Source organism: Lissotriton helveticus, chromosome 4_1 (assembly GCF_964261635.1).
Source record: "Lissotriton helveticus chromosome 4_1, aLisHel1.1, whole genome shotgun sequence".
Taxonomy (NCBI): domain Eukaryota; kingdom Metazoa; phylum Chordata; class Amphibia; order Caudata; family Salamandridae; genus Lissotriton; species Lissotriton helveticus.
This window is the reverse complement of record NC_136063.1, coordinates 1,683,153,801-1,683,177,429: the sequence shown is the minus strand read 5'-3', so window position 1 is coordinate 1,683,177,429 and position 23,629 is coordinate 1,683,153,801. Positions and strand designations below refer to the sequence as shown.

The 23,629-nt window shown below is 45.7% G+C and overlaps 1 protein-coding gene across 1 annotated transcript in view; it reads left to right on the top strand.

The window, feature by feature from the left end:
* RBMX2 (RNA binding motif protein X-linked 2) overlaps positions 1 to 23,629 on the top strand; it is a 161,210-nt gene that overhangs the window by 86,517 nt on the left and 51,064 nt on the right. Inside the window, exon 4 of the mRNA XM_078688357.1 lies at positions 1,810 to 1,939. Within this exon, the coding sequence (XP_078544483.1) occupies positions 1,810 to 1,939 (130 nt within the window). The remainder of the gene's footprint in view (positions 1 to 1,809; positions 1,940 to 23,629) is intronic.

Sequence of the window (23,629 nt, the reverse complement as noted above, 5' to 3'; positions counted from 1 at the left end):
TCTTTGTAGCGAGAGCTGTCGAGCTGGGGATGAAATGTTCCTATTGGTTCAAGATTAAGTCTTAGGCATGAAGCTGAACTTTGTATGGAAAGTTGTATGCAAAAATGATGGACTGGATGATGATGATTGGTGTGACGCAAAGATGGCTAGCACATGTTCACCATACCCGCTAATTTCCCGCTCATCCAGTTCTCCTATTTTTACTCAGTATATACTACAGTACTGGCTCTGGAAGATGGGGTGCTCAAGCTCACCTGCCTGCACACGCTGCAGCGACTCTGCTGGGTCCTTCTATCACGCTATATTGTCTTGCCCGACCATACAGGCCTATTGGATCTCAGTTCATGTGCAGATCACGTGCACGGTGCAGGTAGTGGCAGAGTTGGTCCCTAGAGTGGCACTTCTTGGGATAATGGCTGGCTGGCTTGACACTACATGCCATAGGTTATTTGCCGGTATTGGATACCTCGTGGCCAAATGGGACATTGCTCAGCTCTGGCAGTCGCCAACCGCCTACCTGGCAGAGAAACATGAACTTCTGTTGCAACTCCGAAAAGGAGATATTCAAATGGAGAGGTTGTGTAAAAAAGAATACGAAAACATGGGGGAATGGACCTCATATTGCCTGTGTACAGCTTATTTCCTGTTGTGATTCTCTTCACTTGGACTGTGGTGGTGAGGGATCCATACCTCAAATTTAGTTACGATATCTGTGCTTGTCCCTTGCTATTACGTTGCCTTGTATTGTTTATGGCTTTGTTTAAAATCAGTAAAAAAGACTTATACAAAAATATTATTGACTGGAATGCTGATTGAGCGATTTCTAGTGGTAAGCTTTCTACCTATCCCCTCTGTTTCATTGTGAAACTTCCAACCGCCCATCCTCATTGTTCTGCTTCATGAATGTTCTCAAATTTTTATCTTCCTGGATTTTCCATGAATTATGTTTTTGGATGTTAAGAAGCAAGTCAGACATCCCAGTTAGCAGCGATAATCATAGAATTTAGCACATTTAATTCTGTTTTTCGCAACTCTAACTTCTGTTTATTCACAGAAACGTTCAGATCCCTTCCCAAGGTAAAATGGCACAAGACCAGGGACTCTAATAATCAGCCAAATAATGTTGAAGGTATAGGTAACAAAGCCACAACACAAGAAATATATTGGTTTACAAAGGAAAAGTGTACCATGCCAAAAATAATTTGCTGAAGTACAGGGATGGAAGGTTGATTGCTCTGGTCTATAGGACTCTTTAATCTTGGATGCTTACTAGGTAAGCTCAAACGTTTCAAAGCATGCAATTATTTTTTAAATCCTCTTTCATGCAACTTGTGTAGGGGTTAAGAGCTTTGGTTGTTGAATCTTAAAGCACTTTGTACTTTGTTCAGGCATACATATTAATCAAGTACAACCTCTATAGTAGGTTGCTAAAGTATGACCTAGAATGGTGGTTTCATTTCTATACTATTATTTTCTTTTTTAGTGTAGTTAGTAATTTTTCCCAAACTCGCATACATTAATTGACACTCTGACTCTTGTATTACACGAAGGTTAAATTGGGGTGTTTTGTGACACTAAAATTAGATGAAAAGGTCCAGTAAATTGATGAAATCTAGATTGTCTGCTTAGCATTGGATATGATACCTCTGCAGATGATCAGTGTGAACATTAACCACTTGGATGCTAATGACAAAGGTAACTCGTCATGGAGTTTCCATTGATTTCAATAGAAATTAGAGTAAAAGTCTAAGAGTGCCTTAGCATCCAAGTTTAAATACATTGTTTTTCTTTTTTTTTTTTTTTAATTAGGTATGGAGAAATAGTAAACATTAATCTTGTGCGCGATCAGAAGACTGGGAAATCCAAAGGATTTTGCTTCATTTGCTATGAAGATCAAAGGAGTACTATTCTTGCTGTGGACAATTTTAATGGGATAAAGGTGGGTACGGCACGAGTAATGTAACATATTGCATTTTCAGTCAATCTGGTGTTCTCACATCGACTTGTATGATTTGATGGGATTTGTTTATTGATTTTTGGCTTTTCTGTCTAAGGGGTACCACGTTCCACAACCTTTTCGAATCTTGAGAAAATGCCATTGTGGTTGGAAGGTGCGAGTTGTGGTACCAACTGCTTTGTTTGCATACCGTTTTCATTCCAAGAATAAACAGTGAAGCCAGCAATGCTACCACAAATGTGTTCCTATAACTGGGTCCTAATACTCAATTTGACAGACCCTCAGCTCATATTTTTTCTTTATAATTTTCATTCACTGTTACATGAATTGGCTGTATTCTTGTTTGATATGTTAATTGGCCTACTGTCTAAATTATAGTGTATATTTGTTTATTGGTGTGCAAGTTGTGTGTGTGTGATTGTATTTAGATGTTTGAATGGTATGAATAGGTAGATGAGTAGGTGCATGCATGCATGCATGCATGGAGTGGATTGTTAGATAGGCGAGTGGATAGATATATCAGTAGGTGAGTAGACGAACAGTCTGAAAGATAAGAGTATAGATGGGCGTGTGAATGTCCGTGTGTGTTGTTGGATGAGTAGACAAATTGACACACTTAGCTATTATCCTCATTCACTTGCCGACTCTTCATTTAACCACAGTTCCTCCCACACATGGACCTGCACCCAAAGTACAGTAGGGCATGTATCTAACAATGACACACCCTATCCACAAATAGGCATAAGTACACCAGCACTGCAAAACACATCTTGCAAGCATTCCTACTTAGCTCCCACCACTATATACATGAACCCATACCCAAAGGAAACGCATCAGCAGCCTATCTTTCACCACCACACAAACACACACGTATAGTGCTTGCAGTGGAAAAACCTCTACCATACAAGTGAGGAGGGTGATCTGTATAGTGATTAAGTAGCTTAGCGTGGAGACTCAGACTTCCCCCCAATTTGCCATATTATATTTTTCTGTGCAAACCACATTGTCTTCTATACCTTTGTTAATCCCTTTATGCCAGGCATTGTTATTTATGTTGTGCCTCTTCGGATCTGAAATTGGGACACTTGGAAAACAAAGAGTGAAATAGCTATGCTAAGGAAGGATGACTCCACTGATTTATTGTTATTGCCTGGTATTGCCAGGCGACCTCCCACAGCTAGAAGCTTCCCATGACAGCCTGTTAGCTGCTTAATGCTGCCTGTCTGTGAGCAGCTCAATGTGAAAGGTTATCCAGGAGATAGATACACTTCCATCCTTCAAGCAACATTCAGCTGTTCCATTTTGTGTGTCTTTCTGCTTTTACACATGTACCCACTCTTTGGCAGGCTCTGCTGCAAAGATAGCATGTCCTTCTAGAATAAGTACTCCTCTGGTGGAGGGCCCCATCGGGGAAGCTTGGTGTTGGGAGTGCTACTCCCTGTTGTGCTGCTTAGATGCCTGCAGCAGGCCATTGCATTCGTATAGTCCTCCCGTCATGTTGCTGCTTGTGCACATTAGCTCCCTACCCAGACAGCCCCCAAAAAGTGTATGGAGAATGTAGCCAGCCACCTTCTTTGCTGCCCCCACCATTTTCCTTCAACATGTATACATCCTACATCTAGAGCACCTGATAATGAATGGACTGACTCCACCAATGTTGGATCATCAGACTTGCTGCACCATGGAATGTGAAGAATCTAATCACTATATATAGGGTATCAGGTGACTCAAAGAATGGACTCTGCATGGAAATTCTGCACCAGTAATCACCCCATCTACATAGTATAAAGGAAGCAAACGCATCTTCTGCCGTATATGGACTCAAACACCTAGTCTACCATTGACATTGTTGTATCCTGGTGCACATAAACTACGGCAGACTTCAATTCTACTTGTTACAGTAAACCAGTGGTGGATGAATGTAAGCTGATCAAAATGGAATGTCACATCAACAAATAGCTGAGGAGAGGGGCTCATTTGTATTATGAATTCGATCATCTCTAAGGGACATCTAAAGCAGTCTGTGTTAGACCTATAAAGATGAAGCAAAGTGTGAGTTCAGTAACTGACAATGCATACAAAAAACAGACAACCAAGAAAAAACCCTTACTTACTTGATAAGGAGCCATTAGAGATTGGAGGCACTGTGGGTCCTTGGAAAGCAAATTAATGCAGTCCTCAACATTTCCTTAGTTTTCCTGATTTGTGTCTTATCAATTGAATGCAACCAGGGCATTTTTTAACCGTACACAACAATTATTAGCTTATTTGCTGTTCACTCCAGAAGGTTTCAAAACTGTCAAGATCCGTTCTGGCTTAAGAGATCACCAGACTCCTTATTTTCCTTTATTTATTAAAATGATATGATAAGTAAAAATTCTCAAATTGATCATTTATTAAAAAGCCCATTGAGTGACATGCTTACCTTTATTATACTCCATTCTAAGTGAGAATCTCCCTTTTTCTAAATCTTTCAGCCATTTGTACCCTTTGAATGTAATAGTGGAAATCCACAACCCGTGCATCCTTTGAATGCCATCTTTACCACATAAAAGATGAACTTATTGTGATCACTAGTTGACTCTCCATCCTTCTGGGGTCCCCGAAAAAACATATTTTTTTATTCCTTTCTGTTCGAAGCATGTGAGCTGTAGATCATACTCCTGCCATCTAGTGTTGGGTCTGGATGTTTGCAAGTTGTTTTTGTTTGAAGAAGTCTTTCTAGTTACAAGGTAGATGACTCCTGCTTTCGGTGATAGTGCTCATGAGCATCTACTCCATTGTTAGATTGTTTTTTCCCGCCATCAGGTTCGGACAGGTATTGTTTCGCTCCGCTTTGGAATCAATCCTTGGGTTCCCCCTCGGTGCGTCCTTTCCCTACCTCAACGTTATTGTTTTCAAACGCATTTTCTCTTTCCGTGGCTCAATTCGAATTGCAAGAAACTTTGACATTTCGACCGGAAGATCTCCTAGCGGCCTTCAGGCCCATCCGCGTCCGTTCGGCTACTCGTCGATGGAACGGACTCCATTTAAATTCTGTCCCCTTTGCCACGCGAAATATCCACTCACAGACTCTCATCCAGTGTGTCTTTGTGCTTGTCCACCAAGCACAAAGAGCAAGACTGCAACACATGCTGATCCTTTAGGTCAAAGAAAACTCTCCGTGATCGTCGGGCTCGACGTCGAGAGATGCAGCGACAATGGTTGGATGTCACACCGGACCTTTTCGGCGAAGACTCCGAACAAGAAGAGGTATCAGCGGCAGAGGAGAAGATGGCTTCAGCTGTGTCGGACTTCAGATCAGACTTACAGATCGACCTTGAGGACGATGATGTGCCGCAGGGACAAGGGGACGTGAGTACCGAAGACACCTTCTCCCCCCCTCCCACCATCCCTGCGAAATCTAAGGCTTTGGCACCACTTCTGCCTCAAAGCCAAGTTCGGCACTGAGAAGAGGTTTCCAACGATCCGCCTCATGGCTCGGCACCAAAACTCTCTGAAAAGCCTCCCGGCTCAGTACCGAGTCAGCCAAAGCCCATTTCCGAGCCAAAATCTGCCAGCTTGAAATCCAAGATGGGTTCCAAACCGAAAACTTTGACACCGAAAATCAAGAAACATCCGTCTGAGTTGAAACCCTCAGCACCGAAAGGACATTCCAGCTCAACTCCTAAAGCTTCGGTGCCAAAAAGCAAAGACTTGCCTACAACCCAACCGGATCCAAACATAACTCCTAAACTGGATCCAAAACAGAAAAAGTTATATATTTACCCTGAGCACAAGCTTTCTGATGACTATAGCCCATGCACAATTCCTCTCAAGAAAAAACGTGTGGGGACTAATCTTTTCCACACACTTCCTTCTCCTCCTCCTCTTCCCTCTCCACCACAGCTTGATCCATTACAAATTACACTGAGTCAGTCTCCTCTACCTCATTTTCACACAGGTGACACTGACGATGTACAATTACCAGATCCTTGGACAGACTACACGACTGATCCCCCACAGGACACAGACCCAGATCTTTATCCTGCCAAGCCATCTCCACCTGATGACTATCAGTCTTACCAACAGCTTATTGCTAGAGCAGAGGAATACCTTGGGGTTGAGCTACATAAAGAGTCTTCAGAGGAAGATTTTCTCTTTGACACACTAAGATCCCATAAGTCCAGTCAGACACTACCTATGCTCAAGTGTATGTTAAGGCACACAGATGATATTTTCAAAGATCCTGTCTGTGCCAGAATCCTTACTCCTAGAGTAGATACAAAATATATATGTGTCCCTACAGATCCTATATTTATTAAGGGTCATTTACTGCTTGACTCTTTAGTGGTAGAAAATGCGAGAAAGAGGACTAACTCTCAAGCATCTGGGGATGCCCCTCCCCCAGATAAAGAATCTAAGCTGATCGATCCTTCGGGTAAACGGGTGGTTGCGCAAGAAGCTAACCAATGGAGTATAGCTAAAATGCAGGGCTTGCTAGCAAGATACGATAGAGCCCACTGGGACGAAATGGAACAATTACTTCAGTTTCTTCCAGAGGAACATAAGGTAAAGGCTCAGAATTTAGTCCATGATGGCAAACTAATTTCGAATGCCTCTATCAGATGCGCTATAAATGCAGCTGACACCGCAGCTAGAGAAGTAAATGCTAGCATCTTACTACGATGACAAACATGGTTGAGCATATCAGGGTTCAAACCTGAAGTCCAACAATCCATCCTGGTTATACCCTTTGATAAAAACATCTTTTTGGCCCTGAAGTGGCTAGAAAAACTGAAAAAGGATACCAATGTAGCAAAATTGATGGGAGCGCTTCAGTCTCCCTCAAATAGAGGTTCCTTTCGGTGCTCTTTTTATAGGGGAGGGTCCAAGTACACAGGCACTGACCAGGACACTTTCTTTCACAAAGGCCATTCCCAATCCTCTTTTACAAGAGGATTTTACAGAGGATGTTATAGGGGAAACGTCTCCAGGGGTAGAGGTAAAAACAACACACCTCGCACTGCCCCTTCCTCAAGCAAAAAATGAATTCCCTACACTTCCCTCCAACTACACCAGACCTGTGGGAGGAAGACTTGAAGACTTTCTCCCCATTTGGGAATCAATAACAACAGACAAATGGGTTCTTGGAATTATCCAATATGAGTAGGGCCTGGAGCTTATCAACAATCCTCCTCAATCTCACAAAATATCACCAGACCACCAGGACTTGCTTCAACAAGAAGTGCAATCTTTATTACTCACAGGGGCTATAGAATCAGTCCCACTTCAGTACCAAGGGTCAGAGGTTTATTCCCTTTACTTCCTCATTCCCAAAAAGGACGGTTCCTTGAGACCTATTCTAGATCTCAGAGAGTTAAACAAATATTGTCGGAGCACTTTCACATGGTAACTCTTCAAAAAGTACTTCATCTCTTGAGGCAGGGCGACTTTGTCTACTCTAGATCTAAAGGACGCCTTCTTTCATATTCTAATTCATCCCGCACATCGCGAATACCCCAGATGGGGAAATACTGGCACCCTCCCAGAAGCAAATGAAGGAAACTCACCAGACATAGCAGGAAATGTATTTAATGGTATAAAAAGTATGCATCATTGCTAATTAGCAAGGAAGAAGTCAGATCTGACACCTTAGGGGCTCTCAGACCGCTTCTTCCCAGAGTGACAAGTTTCTAGGTGCCATATACCTAAAGTAATGCCATGTCAGCGGAACTAGAATAAGGCACCAAGCCAAATATGGCTGACATGGATGTGCAATGTCTGCACCATACAAAACAGCCAGATATGGGCAGACCAGAAGGGCAGGCTCTGCACTGTGTAACGCTTGCATATCATGTAGTCCAGACAAGCAAGGTGACCTGTAAGGGGGTACAGAATAGCTTGTTTAAGCTTGTCCAGTCAAGGTCAGATAGGAAGCCCTTTTGAGCTCCAGGCCTCATGTGAAATATCTAATCATGATAGCTTTTAAAGTGCGTACACATGAATTTGTATGGATATTTATATACATTTTATAACAATCATTCCTTTTGGATAGACCTATCCAACATTAGTGTAAAACCAAAATATATATATGTATATATGAAGGAAACGTTAGTTACATATGCTATCTTTGCATGGCATCACTCAGTGTTTGCATACAATGCATGTATTGTCACATTGATACATCTTGATGAGATCAATATTATATCAGCAGGCTGTTGTGATACTGGCAGTAAGTGTCCAACAAATATTTTTCTCTGTGCAATGCATAGTGCTATTGTGTATCTTTAGTCACTCAGTTCCTGGGCACTTTCAGCAAGTGTCAGTAATTTAATGGCACGCAGTGAGCGGTCATCTGCTTCTCCTCCTGGTCCGCAGCAGTCTTGTTCAGGGGCAGTTTCACGGACCTGCCCTGCGTTGTCCTCTTCAGTCTATATTTCTGCAGGTGCAGGTGCAGACCATTATGTGTACTTCACTCAACAGCATCAGTAGATTTCTATGTTGTGTCCCTCTGACACTTAATGATGGGCCCTCATGGATCGTGGAAATGGTCTGGTCTGTCCTCTTCTTGACTGCTGTGTTGCTCAGGTCCTCTGTTGACAGATGGTTATCACTTTCTAGTACTGTCCTCTCAGGCATTGGGGCGCTGCCTTGTATCTTCTGCCTTCAATCCATTCATGGCTATGGTTCACCGTCTGTGGTCCAGTCCACCTAGAACTAAAAGAAACAGCTTTTATTTTTATATCAATGACCGTGTATCCATAATCACTTTAGAAGTCTTTGCCACATTGCAGGCAGTACATAAATGGCCTGTTCCATCAGTTGCTTTTACTAATAATCTATTATTTATTTTGATTTTGGCGCTCATTTACTCCTTCTGGCCTCAAGTTGGAGGGTGGTATGGGATATGCATGTTATACTTTATTCACAAAACAACCTCTTCAGCATAAACGTAGTCACTAAGTGATCTCCTTTTATCGCTATTTATGCCCTGGTGGGTCCCTAGCCTTGGTGAGATGGCTTTACTGAAGTACTGCGCCTCAGTTGCTGCATTATTCTTCCCTGTGGATACACCTCCTTTCATTTTGAAGACATATCCACCCACACCAGCAAATATTTAAATCCATTGTGCAATATCAGACGGTCCCTGCTCCAGTCTTGTAAGGGAAAGGAACATACTGCGTGGGGACACAGGAATCTCATCCTGGTAGGCCCATACTCTCTTCATTATTCAGCTCACATCCATCATCAATCCTCCCTCTATGTTCATCTGTTGTTGGAGACCATTGTGCTTCCTTTACATTAGCTTACAACAATTGTCTCTGAATAAGCTGTATTTTTGGAATGCTTTATTCATTAGTCCCATCTGCACTGGCTGTAACATGCTTTCATTTAATGCTGTGTCCACAATGGCATCACCTTTGGCTAACTTAGTATCAGCTCCTGTGTAGGCTTCACATTTTATTACCGCTATTGTTTTGTATAATAGTATTGCTGTAAATAAGATCCTTACTAAAGGAACATTTTTAATAAGGCGCCCTGCTTCTGTTATGCATCCGTGGTTCTTCCACAGCTGGCCACAAATAAGAACTGCAAAGCATAATGTGAGTCAGTTTAAATGTTAACAGTTTACCCTTGACTAGTATTCATGCATTTGTCACAGCATACAGCTCAGCTTATTGGGTAGATGTTCCAAGTGGCAGAGCTGCACTTCAGCTATTGCTATAGCATACCCTGCTCTGTAATCAGTGTCTATCAGTCTGCAAACAGAGATGGAAAGGCAGTTTGAATCATTGCTAATTAGCCAGGAAGAAGTCAGATCTGCCACCTTAGGGGCTCTCAGACCGCTTCTTCCCAGAGTGACACGTTTCTAGGTGCTGTATACCTAAAGTAATGCCATGTCAGCGGAACTAGAACACGGCACCAAGCCAAATATGGCTGACATGGATGTGCAATATCTGAACCATGCAAAACATCCAGATATGGGCAGACCAGAAAGGCAGGCTCTGCACTGTGTAACACTTGCATATCATGTAGTCAAGACAAGCAAGGTGACCTGTAAGGGGGTACAGAATAGCTTGTTGAAGCTTGTCCAGTCAAGGTCAGATAGGAAGCCCTTTTGAGCTCCAGGCCTCATGTGAAATATCTAATCATGAATTTGTATGGATATTTGTAGTTATTTTACAACAGTCACCACATCCCCCAGAGTGTTCAACAAATGTCTTGCCGTAGTAGCTGCTCATCTCAGATGACAATTTATACATGTCTTCCCTTACCTGGACGACTATCTTGTCAAAGCGGGCACTTACCAGAACTGTATACTACACATTCAGACAACAGTACACCTACTTCACCAGTTAGGTTTTACAATAAATGCACAAAAGTCTCACCTGTGTCCGGCGCAAGTGCAGTCTTATCTGGGAGCTTCCCTCAAAGCTTTAGCCTCTCCCAATGTAGCCAGAACTCACAATATTCAGGCCACACTATTACAGTTGCAACCAATCATTACCCGCCAGAGTCTTCATGCAACTGCTGAGAATTATGGCATCCTGCATTGCAATTGTACCTCATGCAAGGCTTCACATGCGTCCTCTGCAAGAATGTCTAGTGCATTTAGTGGAATCAGTCACAGGGACTATTAACCGAACTAGTGTTGGTAGAGAGTGACACTCATCGCTCTCTGCATTGATGGCACTCTCAAAACTTAGCAAAAGGGTGTCTATTCCAGATATATGTACTGATGTTTTTATATATTGCTACTGATCACTGCTGTACATTGTAGGAGACCTTGAGCTTTATCAATAAAAAGAGTTTAAAAAAAAAACTTAGCAAAAGGGCTGCCTTTCATAGACCCGATTCCACAGACTATACTGACAACAAACGCATTGTTAACAGGTTGGGGTGCCCATCTTCAACATTATACAGAACAGGGACTGTGGTTGGACAATCCCAAAAGTTTCCACATCAACTACCTGGAACTTCTAGCAGTGTTCCTAGCACTCAAAGCTTTTCTCACCCAACTTGTAGGTAAGACTGTCGTAGTTCACTCAGACAACATGACAGCAATGTACTACCTACAGAAACAGGGAGTGACTCACTCTCTCCAACTGTCGCGCCTTGCACAAAGCATTTGGAATTGGGTGATTCACCACGAAATCTATCTCCTAGCAGAACACCTTCCAGGAGCAGACAAACAGATTGCAGATCTGCTCAGCAGACACAGGCAGCAAGTACACGAGTGAGAACTTTACCCCCAAGTTCTTCTTCCCTACTTTCAAAAATGAGGTTTTCCACAGATAGATCTGTTTGCCACAGTACACAACGCAAAATGCCCAAGCTTTGCATCCACACCCAGCATCCAAGGGCAGTGCTGTATCGATTAATTGGTCAGGGATATTTGCTTATGCTTTTCCGCCTCTCCCATTAATTCCATTACTGGTTCGGAAGCTCAGAGAAATGTCCCTGACACTTATCTTAGTAGCCCCCACATTTGCTTGTCAACCTTGGTACACCACCCTGTTAGAACTCTCAGTGATTCCACATCAAAAGCTACTTCTCGCACCCTGTCTCCTCACTCATAGCCATTGAGATTTCAGACATCCAAATCCCAGAGAACTCAACCTAGTGACTTGGCTCCTGGCGTCATAGAGTTTAGTTATTTATAACTGCCACCAGACTCTATGAATATTCTCAAAGAAGTTAGAAAACCTACTACTAGAGCTTGTTATGCAGCAAAAATGGAAACAGTTTGTTGTCTATTGTAACAATCCCCTCGATGTTTCTGTACAGAACTTCATTGGTATCTGTTGCATTTACAGCAATGTGGACTAGCTTACACATCCATTTGTTTACATCTAGCAGCCGTAGCTGCATACTTGCAAAATAGACAACACTTATCTCTGTTCAAAGTACCAGTGATTAAAGCCTTCATGGAAGGCTTAAAAAGGGTGATATCACCAAGAATTCCCCTGCTCCAGAGTGAAACTTAAACATAGTCCTTACAAAGCTAATGGGTCCACCTTTTGAACCAGTGCACAAATGTCAGTTACAATTCCTATCATGGAAAGTTGCTTTCCTCATAGCGATAACCTCACTAAGGAGAGTTGGTGAACTTCAAGCATTAACTATATAAGCGTCTTTCTTTCAACTTCACAAAGATAGAGTGGTTCTTCGCACCAATCCTAAATTTCTCCCTACAAGTAGTTTCTGCTTTTCATATCAATCAGTTGATGTTAGACGTGCTATACTTTACTACATAGCAAGTAACAAAGATTTTAGGAAAACAAAGCGACTATTTGTTCCTTTTCCCCACCAAACAAGGGCAATCCTATATCTAAGTCTGGTATTGCAATATGGATTGTAAAATGTATCAAAACATGTAATGTTAAATCTAAGAGAACTTTGTTAGTAACCCCTAGAGCACACTCTACTAGCAATATAGCCTTCTTGGAAAATATGGCCTTCTTGGGAAATATTCCCTTAGCTGATATTTGTAAGGCAGCAACATGATCTAAACCGCCCACATTCACCAAACGCTATTGTGTAGATGTGTTAGCAGGACAACAGGCAAAAGTAGTGCTTAAAACTCTATTTCAAATAACTACAACTGTTACAGATCAGACACAGCTTTGGGAGTTTACTGCTATAGAGTCTATTCAAAGCATGTGATATACAGCTCACATGCCTTGAATGGATAATGTTACTTACCCAGTAAGCATCTGTTCTTGGCATGTAGAGCTGTAGATTCCCATGCACCCACCCCCTCCCTGGTCTCCTGTAGTTGTTGTAGTTCTTAATTCACATTCATATGCATGGACATCTCAATTATACCAATACTAACTCCATTCTCAATCTCTGCGGGAAAACAATCAAGCTGTGGAGTTGATGCCCATGCGCACTGTCGCCGAAAGGAGGAGTCCCCTACCTCGTGGCTGGAAAGACTTCTTCAAACAAAATCAACTTGAAAACATCCAGACCCAACACTAGATGGCAGGAGTACGTAAAGCATGTGAATCTAATGCTCTACATGCCAAGAACAGATGCTTACTGGGTAAGTGGCATTATCCTTTTGCTGCACTTAGCTGAGTTTCCCAGTGTTGGACCCGGGAATACCGGTCCACCTAGGGTAGCCTGGCACAAAGTGGGAAGGCCTAACTCCAAGGCAATCGTGTTGTACTTGCGTCACACTCACCACAGCAACTCAGCGCACCTCTACTTAAAAATGTCACCACACCGTCTTTAAAAAAAAATAGAAAAGCTTTATCTTTCCTCTAAATTTGACTTCAGTTGTGACAGCAATAACATATCATCATTTTAAATGTTTCATCATTAGATTTCCTGTCTCCTGAAATACAGGTTATTGCATTAGTTCCTGTCACACTAGTGCAACTTACTCATTTACATCACTGACAGCAGTTTAAAATGTGTATTCATTTCAGGCCAACACTCATTTAATTACTGGAAGTGTTTAGAGGAAGGCCTAGAGGCAAATCAGCAAGACGCCTCTTTAGTTTGATTCAATCCTTTAGTTATATCAATTGTCATGCAGATCAGTTCCTACAAATGGACAAGGCAATAGTTTACATTAAGCTATTCATGCATAGAATCAATACGAAAGGGTTTCATTTAATACAGTCAGAGCATACTTTAGCTTTAGCAGAGCAATAGGATTCCTGCATTAAATCAAGCATGAGTACACATTAAGTTTGGAAAGTAACCCTGCCACTGGACAATTACTCGGCAATGCTCTGATTCCTGGACAGCCACAGTTCTCATGGGATAAGTACATCACCTGAAGATTTCGCGACAAGGCTCGGATTCCTGGTTAGCCGCAGTTCTCATGGGAAAGATACACCTCTCATGTGGGTCAGCAATTAACTTTGGAATCGCTCTTTCCCCCTCCCTTTTCCCCTGGCTTAGCTCTCTGCTTACTTGTGCCTGGCAAGTTCTTGTGCACTGTCCGATCGATGGCCAAGGGAAGGGGGTCAAGGCTTCACCAGTTTGGCCCCCTCACAATCACTAGGAGCAAGCCCCCGGTGTCGAAATCTTCACCTGAGACAGGGCGCGCCCCCACGACAATTCTTCCTCCTATATCTGTGCAACTCCCTCGGAGCCCTCACGGAAGTGAAGTTTCTCGCCGGAGACCAGCTGCGCCTCTGCCGCGGCTCCTCCCTCAAGGCAGGGCGCGCCTCCTTCAATCCCGCCCGCTCCTTCCTGTCAACTTCAGGGCAGGACTTTATTCCGGCCTCCGCTGCCTGGCAACTGCCTCAACAATGCCGCGCACACCCTGTCAGCGCTGGACCTCTCCCACAGTCTCCTCGGCGGGGAAGATAACGTTCCTCAAGGCCCCGGGCTCCCCTCTGACCCTTCCGCTAGATCATGCGGAACCAGTTGTCAGGGACGCTGCCGGCACCAATCCGCTAGATCCACGCTCCCACCACAGGAGATCCGCTAGTACTACGGCGGCGAAGCCACAATACTGCGGGGAATACAGGTTAGTCCGGAGGCACAATATGACAGGCTCAGGCGGGTCACCGCAAGGTAGCTAAGTGACGGGTCGTGCTGGGCGTGGGGTGACAATTATCATAAGGGTCTTTTTCACCACGGTTACAGCCCCTTACGGAAGGCAGCGACACTCACCCTCACCAGCCTGGTCCAGTTCCCTCAGTCCACACTTGGGGTATTGGTGGTATCGTGGCTTCAAATGACAAAGTCCTTGCGGGGTCAGATCAATGGGCTAGGGGTAGCATCACAAAGAGGAGTAGCAGCCTCTGAAAGCAGGCAACCCCTCCCACAGCGTGCCAACCTCCTCACTCCACAGCCTGGACTCCAGCTGACCTCTTTCTTCAACAACACCTAACTCCTCAAAATGGCCGCCCAACTTTCTATCTTATATAGCCTGGGCCCAGAGTGTCTAGAGTGGACCAGAAGGTTCTGGAACCCCTCATGTCACCCTACGGCCCCAAGCTGTGAGGTAAATCTTGACAGTTGGCACGCCACCATTTTGTAAAGGAGCTCCTACTCTTCCTCTATTTTAAAGGAGCACCTGCGCCTCAATATTAATTAGTAACAATGGGGCGCCCAGAGACCTATGGTCAACACCAAAGAAAACGTAGTGTACACAAAAATAGAAGGCAAAAAGGAAGAAAAATAGGGAGGGACCACCCAAAGGGCTGACAGGTCTAACACCCAGTAGTTAATCATTTTCTGTGTCCATAACTCAGTACCTACCAAAATGTATCTCATTGCCATCTATAGATACTTAAAACTGCTGTGTGAGTTAATTGTACGTGACATGCTGAATGACCTCATTGATTTGTTTGTAAACCTTTTTATTGAGTTTTTCTGATGCAGACAGAGTATACATGCATTGACAACAACATTTGCAGTTTTCCGTCCAACCATCAATTACATTACACTTCCAGTATGGTGATCAATTGGGTGTATTGAGTGTTTGGTTGTGTGCTGCCTGCCAAACGTGGCATAAGTGTATTTATATGTATTGAATCTGTTGTGGTGCTCTTGATTGTTAGGATCTCATCAGAGAAACTCCGCTGCAGTTGGGGGTAGAGTGCAAGTGTTATTTTTATAGAACCAACTCGGGGAGGTGTTAACTTGGGGGGTAGGATCAGGGATGGGGTGCAGGGCTGCGACTTCTAGTGTTCTTTAGCAGTCTAGGCGCCATCAGGGGTCGCTCCTTCAACGAGGCGTGTGTGTGCTGTGTGCGGGTGAGGGGAGGGACGTCCCTTCTCCAGCATTTGTGCTTGGGGTGTGGGGAGTTGCGGGACTCTGTGACGTCTGGGTGGCTGTCGGGGCTATCGTGGGTTTCCTATGTACCTCTTTGAATTCAATTAGGAGAGCTGCCCATTCCTTGGAGATAGGGTTGCGGCGTGTTCCCCTCGTCTCCTCTAGTCTGATCGCTTCTTCTTCTGCCGCGCCCCATTTTATGATCGCTCCTCACCATGCTTTGAACGGGGGGCCTGTAGGAAATTGCCAGTCCATTGTGATGCTGCGTTTCGCTAAAAGCATGGCCAGCAATGCGAATCGTGTTTTTATCTTTTTCTTTTTCTGACGTTTAAATATTCCCAGAGCGCAAGCCTCCTATGTATTTAGGTGTGTTAGGCCGGTGATGGTTTGAATCGTGGTGTGTACTTTTGACCAGTAGGGCTGCAACGTGGGACATGCCCAGAGCATATGAACGAGTATAGCGCTGGGCCGGCCCAGCGGTGGCACTCAAATTGCACTGCAGGGTAAAAATGCTGAAGCCGCGCAGGGGTGAGATACGCCCGATGCAGTATGTTAAATTGCATATTTTTGAAGCGCTGGTTGCGCGATACTTTCTTATGGTGTTTTAGTCCGCTCCGATATGTGGTTGGGAGGCTGCACGACATCATGTTAAAGCAGTAAGGCTTCATTATATCCTGCCATTGATTGTATCAAGCTTAGTAGTACAAAGAGTCTCTATATTACACCCAGCAATTCATTAGTGAAAATAGTTATTCGAACCGCCATGGAGTAATCTTTCTTAAGTGTAAACGGACTTGGACATATCGATAAGCTACGTGACATATGATTCGCATCAATGAACCTTTAATCCCAGTCTTATAAGAACCATGGTGCTGGAATTTAGACATCTATATCGCAATTTTTGATATTATTCAGCTTTTTTAAATAACTATACATATGTATGGACGTCAAGTGCCCTGATCAAGTCGAGTGCTTTAACTAAACAGATAGAAGATCCATAGAGAAAAGAAAAGATAAACTATACCATTCTGTATACCACTGGTGTGAACGCCCAGAGGAAGGTTTAAACCCAAAACGCGTTGGTGGCAATAACGATCTGTAACCAGTGTTGTTTTTTATATAATAAGTGCAGACAAGATGTGCGACAATCACCAATTGATTGAATTATATTGAATATTATTTATAGATATCAATCAATCAATCATTGCATTTTTAAAGTGCGCTGCTTACCCGTGAGGGTCTCAAGGCGCTGGGGGGGGGGGGTGCTGCTACTGTTCGAAGAGCCAGGTCTTGAGGTGTCTCCTGAACGTTAGAAGGTCTTCAGTCTGCCATAGGCGGATGGGGAGGGTGTTCCACGTCTTGGCGGCGAGGTGGGGGAATGATCAGCTGCCGCCGGTCATTCGTCGGATGCGGGGGACGGTGGCGAGGGCGTGGTCGGCGGAGCAGAGCTGGCGGGCGGGGGTGTAGAGGCTGAGTCGTCTGTTGAGGTACGCTGGTCCGGTGTTGTGGAGTGCCTTGTGTGCGTGGGTGAGGAGCTTGAAGGTAATCCTCTTGTTGATGGGGAGCCAGTGCAGGTCTTTCAGGTGGGGTGTGATGTGGCTGCAGCGGGAGATGTCGAGGATCAGGCGTGCTGAGGCGTTCTGCATGCGTTGGAGTCGTTTCAGGAGTTTGGCCGAGGCTCCTGCGTAGAGTGCGTTGCCGTAGTCCAGTCTGCTGCTGACGAGGGCCTGGGTGACCGTCCTTCTCGTTTCGGTGGGGATCCACTTGAAGAACCTGCGAAGCATGTGGAGGGTGTTGAAGCAGGAGGAGGAGACGGCATTGACCTGCTTTGTCAAGGAGAGTGTGGAGTCGAGGATGACTCCTAGGTTTCGTGCATGGTTGGTGGGTGTAGGGGGTGCTCCTAGTGCCGTCGGCCACCAGGAGTCGTCCCAGGTCGAGGGGGTGGAGCCGAGGATGAGGACCTCCGTCTTGTCCGGGTTCAGCTTCAGTCGGCTGTTCCTCATCCAGTCTGCGATGGCCTTCATTCCTTCGTGGAGATTGGTTTTGGCAGTGTGGGGGTCCTTGGTGAGCGAGAGGATCAGCTTGGTGTCGTTGGCGTAGGAGATGATGTTTAGGTCGTGCTGTTGGGCGACATGGACGAGTGGTGCCATTTAGATGTTGAACAACGTTGGGCTGAGAGATGAGCCTTGGGGTACGCCGCAGATGATCTTGGTGGCTTCGGAGCAGAAGGGGGGGAGGCGGACGCTCTGGGTTCTCCCAGAGAGGAAGGAGGTGGTCCAGTCCAGGGCCTTCTCTTGGATTCCTGCATTGTGGAGGCGTGCTCTTAGTGTGCGGTGGCAGACTGTGTTGAAAGCGGCTGACAGGTCTAGGAGGATGAGGGCCGCGGTTTCTCCGTTGTCGAGCATGTTCCTGATGTAGTCGGTGGCAGCAATGAGGGCAGTTTCGGTGCTGTGGTTGCTGCGGAACCCTGACTGTGATGGGTCCAGGATGATGTTCTCTTCGAGGAAGCTGGTCAGTTGTATGTTGACAGCCTTTTCGATGACCTTCGCCGGTAACGGGAGCAGGGAGATGGGTCGGAAGTTCTTGAGGTCCTTGGGATCCGCCTTGGGTTTCTTTTGTAAGGCGTTGGATCTCTGCGTGCTTCCAGCTCTCCGGGAAGGTCGCTGTCTCGAAGGAGATGTTGATGGATTTCCGGAGGTGGGGTGCTATGGTGCTGCTGGCTTTGTTGTAGATGTAGTGTGGGCAGGGGTCTTCCGGGGATCCGGAGTGGACGGTGTTCATGATCTAGATGGTGTTGGTCCAGGCACGCAGGCGGTTGGTGCGGGTGGTGGTCGTGGAACGGAGGTGTGGGCTGTTGTCGGGGTGGTGACGGCGTCGAAGGTGTCGTGGATGTCTGTGATCTTGCGATGGAAGAAGGTGGCCAGTGAGTCGCACAGGTCTTGTGACGGTGGGATGTCGTTGGTGGTGGAGCTGGGGTTGGAGAGTTCCTTCACGATGCTGAAGAGCTCTTTGCTGTTGTGTGCGTTGTTGTCTAGGTGGTCTCTGAAGGCGGTCGTTTTGGCAGATCTGATGAGTTGGTGGTGTAGGCGGGTGGCGTTCCTGTGGGCTGTGTAGCTTTCCGGTGTTCTGTCGCGGGTCCAGTTTTTTTTCTAGTTTTCTGCAGGTTCGCTTGGAGGCCTGGAGGTCTTTGGTGAACCAGCTGGCTCTCTTGCTGGTGTGGGTGTTCGGGGGTTTCTTGAGCGGGGCAAGAGTGTTGGCACAGTCGTTGATCCATTTTCTGGGGCTGCGGCGTCTGGGTCGGTTGGGTCTGCGGGTGGGTTCTGGATGAGGGCGCCGGTTAGCTGGTCCTCGGTGATCTTGCCTGAGCTGCGGCGAGGCATCTGCTGGGTGCAGTGGTGGAAACAACTGTGATTATCTATTTGTCTGAATTTAAGCTATTGTTACCTTACAAGTAGGCCACGCCTCACTGTCATTTCCGTGGTTATATGTATATAGAAAAAGATTTATGATGGATTTTTTAAGTAAATGATCATTGATTATATGTATGTATGTGTTTTTTATCATATCTGACATTAGTCTTAAAAAGTAAAATGAAAAAGAAATAAAAAATATATATTTTTGTAAATACAGTAGTATTGAGTATATGAGTATCTAGAAATCTATGGTATGGCTGCTGCACAACTGAGTATTTAGCACTATGCCCAGTGCAAGACCGTTTTCCAAATAAGTTTTAGGGCTGTGAGCCATTCTTTGTCATGGAGGACGCAGCCAAATTAATCTTCCCATTTCTCGGAGCCTCGTTAGCTGTGTTCGCCGTGAGTGTTATGATGGATTTGTATATTCATGTAATTAGGTGCAGTCCCGCGCCTATGTTTATTATTGTGTGTAGAGTGGGGTGTATCTGTGGTTCTCCGTCTGTCAGGGTCCATGTTTTCCTACAGTCGGAGATGAGCTGCCAGTGTAGGAGGAATTGTCCTGGGGGACTCTCAAAGGAGGCTAGTTGGCCCTCTGTGAACAATTACTCTACTTCTGTTAGTTAGTGCATATTCTGTCCAAACCTGTACGTCCCGGGAAGTGTAATGGTCGCATCTATTGGGGAGACCTGCCAGGGGTAATAGTGGGGAGTATAATGGCGTGGTACGGGAGAGGCGGTTCAGTCGAAGCATGCAGGATCTCGCTACTCTCACCTTGATGGGATGGGCTGGATTCGGTTTAGTGCCCAGGAGCAGAAGTCTGTGTATCATAGAGATCGTTAGGGGTCCTAACTGCGTGTCTGTCTCTTCTAATTGACGTCCCGCTGTCCAGCGAGATAGCCATTGTAATTGCGCTGTGAGTAAATAGACCGGTTTGGGCGCCCCGTCCTTCGAAGCCTATCACGCAGGAGTTGCTGAGTCGCCAGGGCTACCCTGCGGCGTCCTCTCCTCAAGATCAGTGCCAGCAGCAGGGAGTTTAATTCCTGGAAGAAAACTTGCTGGGGGATCACCGGGACATTCGTAAAGTAGTAAAGGAGGCGAGGTATCACCACCATCTTCGATATGGCTACTTTCCCTATGGGGGTTAGAGGGAGTGTACGCCAGAAGTTAATCTGGGCTTTAATGACTCTGAGGGCTCTGTAATGGTTACCCTCCAGGAGATCACTCAGGTGTGATATAGTCGACTTTTCCCAGTTCACGTTTAGTCCCGTTGCCCTCCCGAACTTATCCAGCACGGCCCAGAGTGGAGTAAGGTCCATAGTGATGTCTCGAACATAGATAAGAAGGTAGTCTCCATACAGTGATACACTGTGAGTACGACTCTGCAGTGGTATCCCCAAGTGTTCGCCTCCCTCTCGTAGTCTAATTGCTAGCAGTCCCAGTGCGAGAGCAAATAGGAGGGGGGACTATGGATATCCCTGGTGCATCACGCGGGTCACTTGGAGGGGGGTCAATATATGTCAACCTATGTCTACCTGGTTACGAGGCCTGTGTACAGTAGTTTGATGAGTGACACGAGGTGGGGGGTAACCCCCACCCGCCGCAGAACCGCGAACAGGTATTGACATGCCAGGGTGTCAAAGACCTTCTAAAGGTCCAGCACAAGGCACACCTGAATTACTTTGATGAAGTCATTCTTTAAATTTAAAGAACAACATGTTCGAGGCATGTGGGCTGCTGAATTCATATCTTAGCATAGATCGCCTAGTGTTGGGTCCGGATGTTTGCACCTTGTTGTCTTGGAAGAGTCTTTGAAGTATCACGAGATAGGTGACTCCTCCCCTGGACTACAGTGCGCATGGGCATCTTCTCCATCCTCAGATTGTTTTTCTCCGCCATTGGGTTCGGATGCACTTCGACAACTCCAACTTCGAGACCGAAGTTTTCCAACTTTCTAAGGCCAAAAACCTTCTACTTTCATCGGTATTGTTTCCGCTCGGTATCCCTCGACTCAACAACACTTTCCATCTCTCTCCGGTCGTCGACGCGGGCCATTGGGCCTTTTCTACGTCACTTGGGCCTCCTGCCGATGGAAAGGACCTCGTTCAAAAGATGCACACAATGTGGATCCAAATTTCCACATAGCGATAAGCATACAGTATGCAACAGGTGCCTATCTCCGGAGCGCAACGAGGAAAACTATCCAGCTTGTGCTCAGTTTCCATCGAAGCAAACTATCCGGAACCGAAGAGCTGCTCAACAAGAGATGCAGCGACAGGCACCTGAACCGGAAAACATCTTCGATGACAAACATGAACTCCCAGAAGCGGCGGACTCCTACCTCGAGATAGTCACCGTGGAGGACCAGTCGGACTCCGATGACCAGATCAAGCCGTGAGTACCAAAACCCCTCCTCTGCTTACACCTCCAGACAAGGCTCCGGTCAAAGCATCGCCTAAAAACCTTAGCCGAGACAGACATACTGCTTCAGAAGCCCTGCCTTCCGGCTCGGCTCCGAAGACCACACCCAAGCCTTCCGGGACCGAGGAAGACATTTCCCCAAAAAAGTAATCAATCCGAAGAAGACCGTCGACCCGAAAAAGGTCGTCGATCCCAAAAAGGGCGTCGACCAGAAGAAGGCAGTCGACCCAAAAACTGCCATTGAGCCGAAAAAAGCCATTGTGCCGACAAAGCCTGTCGAGCCGAACAAGGCCGCCGAGCCCAAGACTACGGTCAAGCTGAAAAAGCCCATCTAACCGGAAAAGGTCCTTGAGCCGAAAAAGACCGGCGAACCAAAGAAAGCCGTCGTCCCGAAGAAGGTCGCCGAGCCGAAAAAGGTCGTCGACCCTAAAGACGCTGCAAAGCCGCGAAAAAAGGCTGTCGAACCAAAGAAAGTCCTCGAGCCAAAAAAGTCTGTCGAGTCGAAAAGAGCAGTCGAGCCGACAAAGCCCGTCGAGCCGAAGAAAGCTCCACACCAAAGAGTCCTCGAGCCCGAGACTCACCACAAATCAAAGAATAAACACAAACAAGCGACCGATCACAAAACCTCGGCGCCAAAGCCACGGACAGTTGAGGAAGAACTTTTTCATCCAGATCCAGTGAGCCCACAACAACACAGACTGTATATAGACCCTTATACAGGACATATACCAGTTTACAATAAGAACAAAAGAAGATTGGACACTGAAACCCCTTCTCCTGTTCCTCCTAAGAAAAAGAACTTTGGAACATCTCCTTCAAGACCTTTTTACACCTCCTCCTTTCACACCTAACATGCCTTATGTTCCATATTCTCCTACACCCCTAGATTATGATGAAATAGAAGACATGGGGGAAGATCCTCAGGATGACTTTATACAACCTGACGATCAGGGAAACCAGGATGACACATGGAGTGACCACAATGACCCATATGATCCAACACCCATACCTGATTCCGCTCCATACCCCACAAAGCCATCCCCTACTGACGACACTGCCGTCTTTAACCAGCTAGTGGACAGGCAGCTCAGTATCATGGCGTACACATGCACACTGACCCTATAGAGGAAGATTTCCTATTTGACACCTTCCCAACATCAGAGAAGAGTGTACGTATACTCCCTATGCTAAAAGGAGTACTAAAACACGCGCCAGACATATTTAAAGACCCAGCCAGAGCGCATGTCCTCAATCCAAGGATTGAAAAAATATATAAACCAGCCCCTGCAGACCCTTCTTACATTAGGTCTCAGCTACCATTAGACTCACTAGTCGTCTCTAATGCTAGGAAACGGGCGAATTCACAAACAATGGGTGATGCTCCCCCTCCTGACAAGGAGTCAAAAATCTTAGAAGCCTCAGGTAAAAGAGTGGCCTCCCAGGCAGCAAATACCTGGAGAAGTGCCAATACCCAAGCACTCCTAGCACGTTACGACAGAGCGCACTACGACCAACTGGAGGGATTATTACAACACCTACCAGAACCGTATAAGGCAAAAGCAAATGACCTAATACAGGAAGGGAAATTTATCACTAATCCATCCATAAAATGTGCCCTAGATGCAGCTGATACAGCCGCTAGATCCGACAATAATAGCGTATTACTACGCCGGCATGCCTGGCTCCGCATTTCGGGTTTTAAGAATGAAGTGCAATCAACAATACTTAATCAACCCATTAACCAAGATTTCTTGTTTGGCCCTGCGGTAGATACCATCTTAGAGAAGCTGAAAAAAGATACTGAAACTGCTAAGTCCATGGGTGCACTTCAGTTCCAACAATCTAGGGGCTCCTTTCGTCGCTCCTCCTTTCGAGGATCAGGCAGAGGTAACACATCCCAAACTTCCTCATCATTCAAAAGCACCACACAAGGCACCTTTAATAAAGGCTCCAATAGAGGAGGTTATAGAGGGAACAATAACAAGGGCAGAGGGACGTGGTGGTAACAACACCAGAGCCTCCACCGCCACTAAACAGTGACTTGTTCACACTCCCTCCATACCATTTAACACCAGTCGGAGGTAGAATAACACAATTCCTACCAATGTGG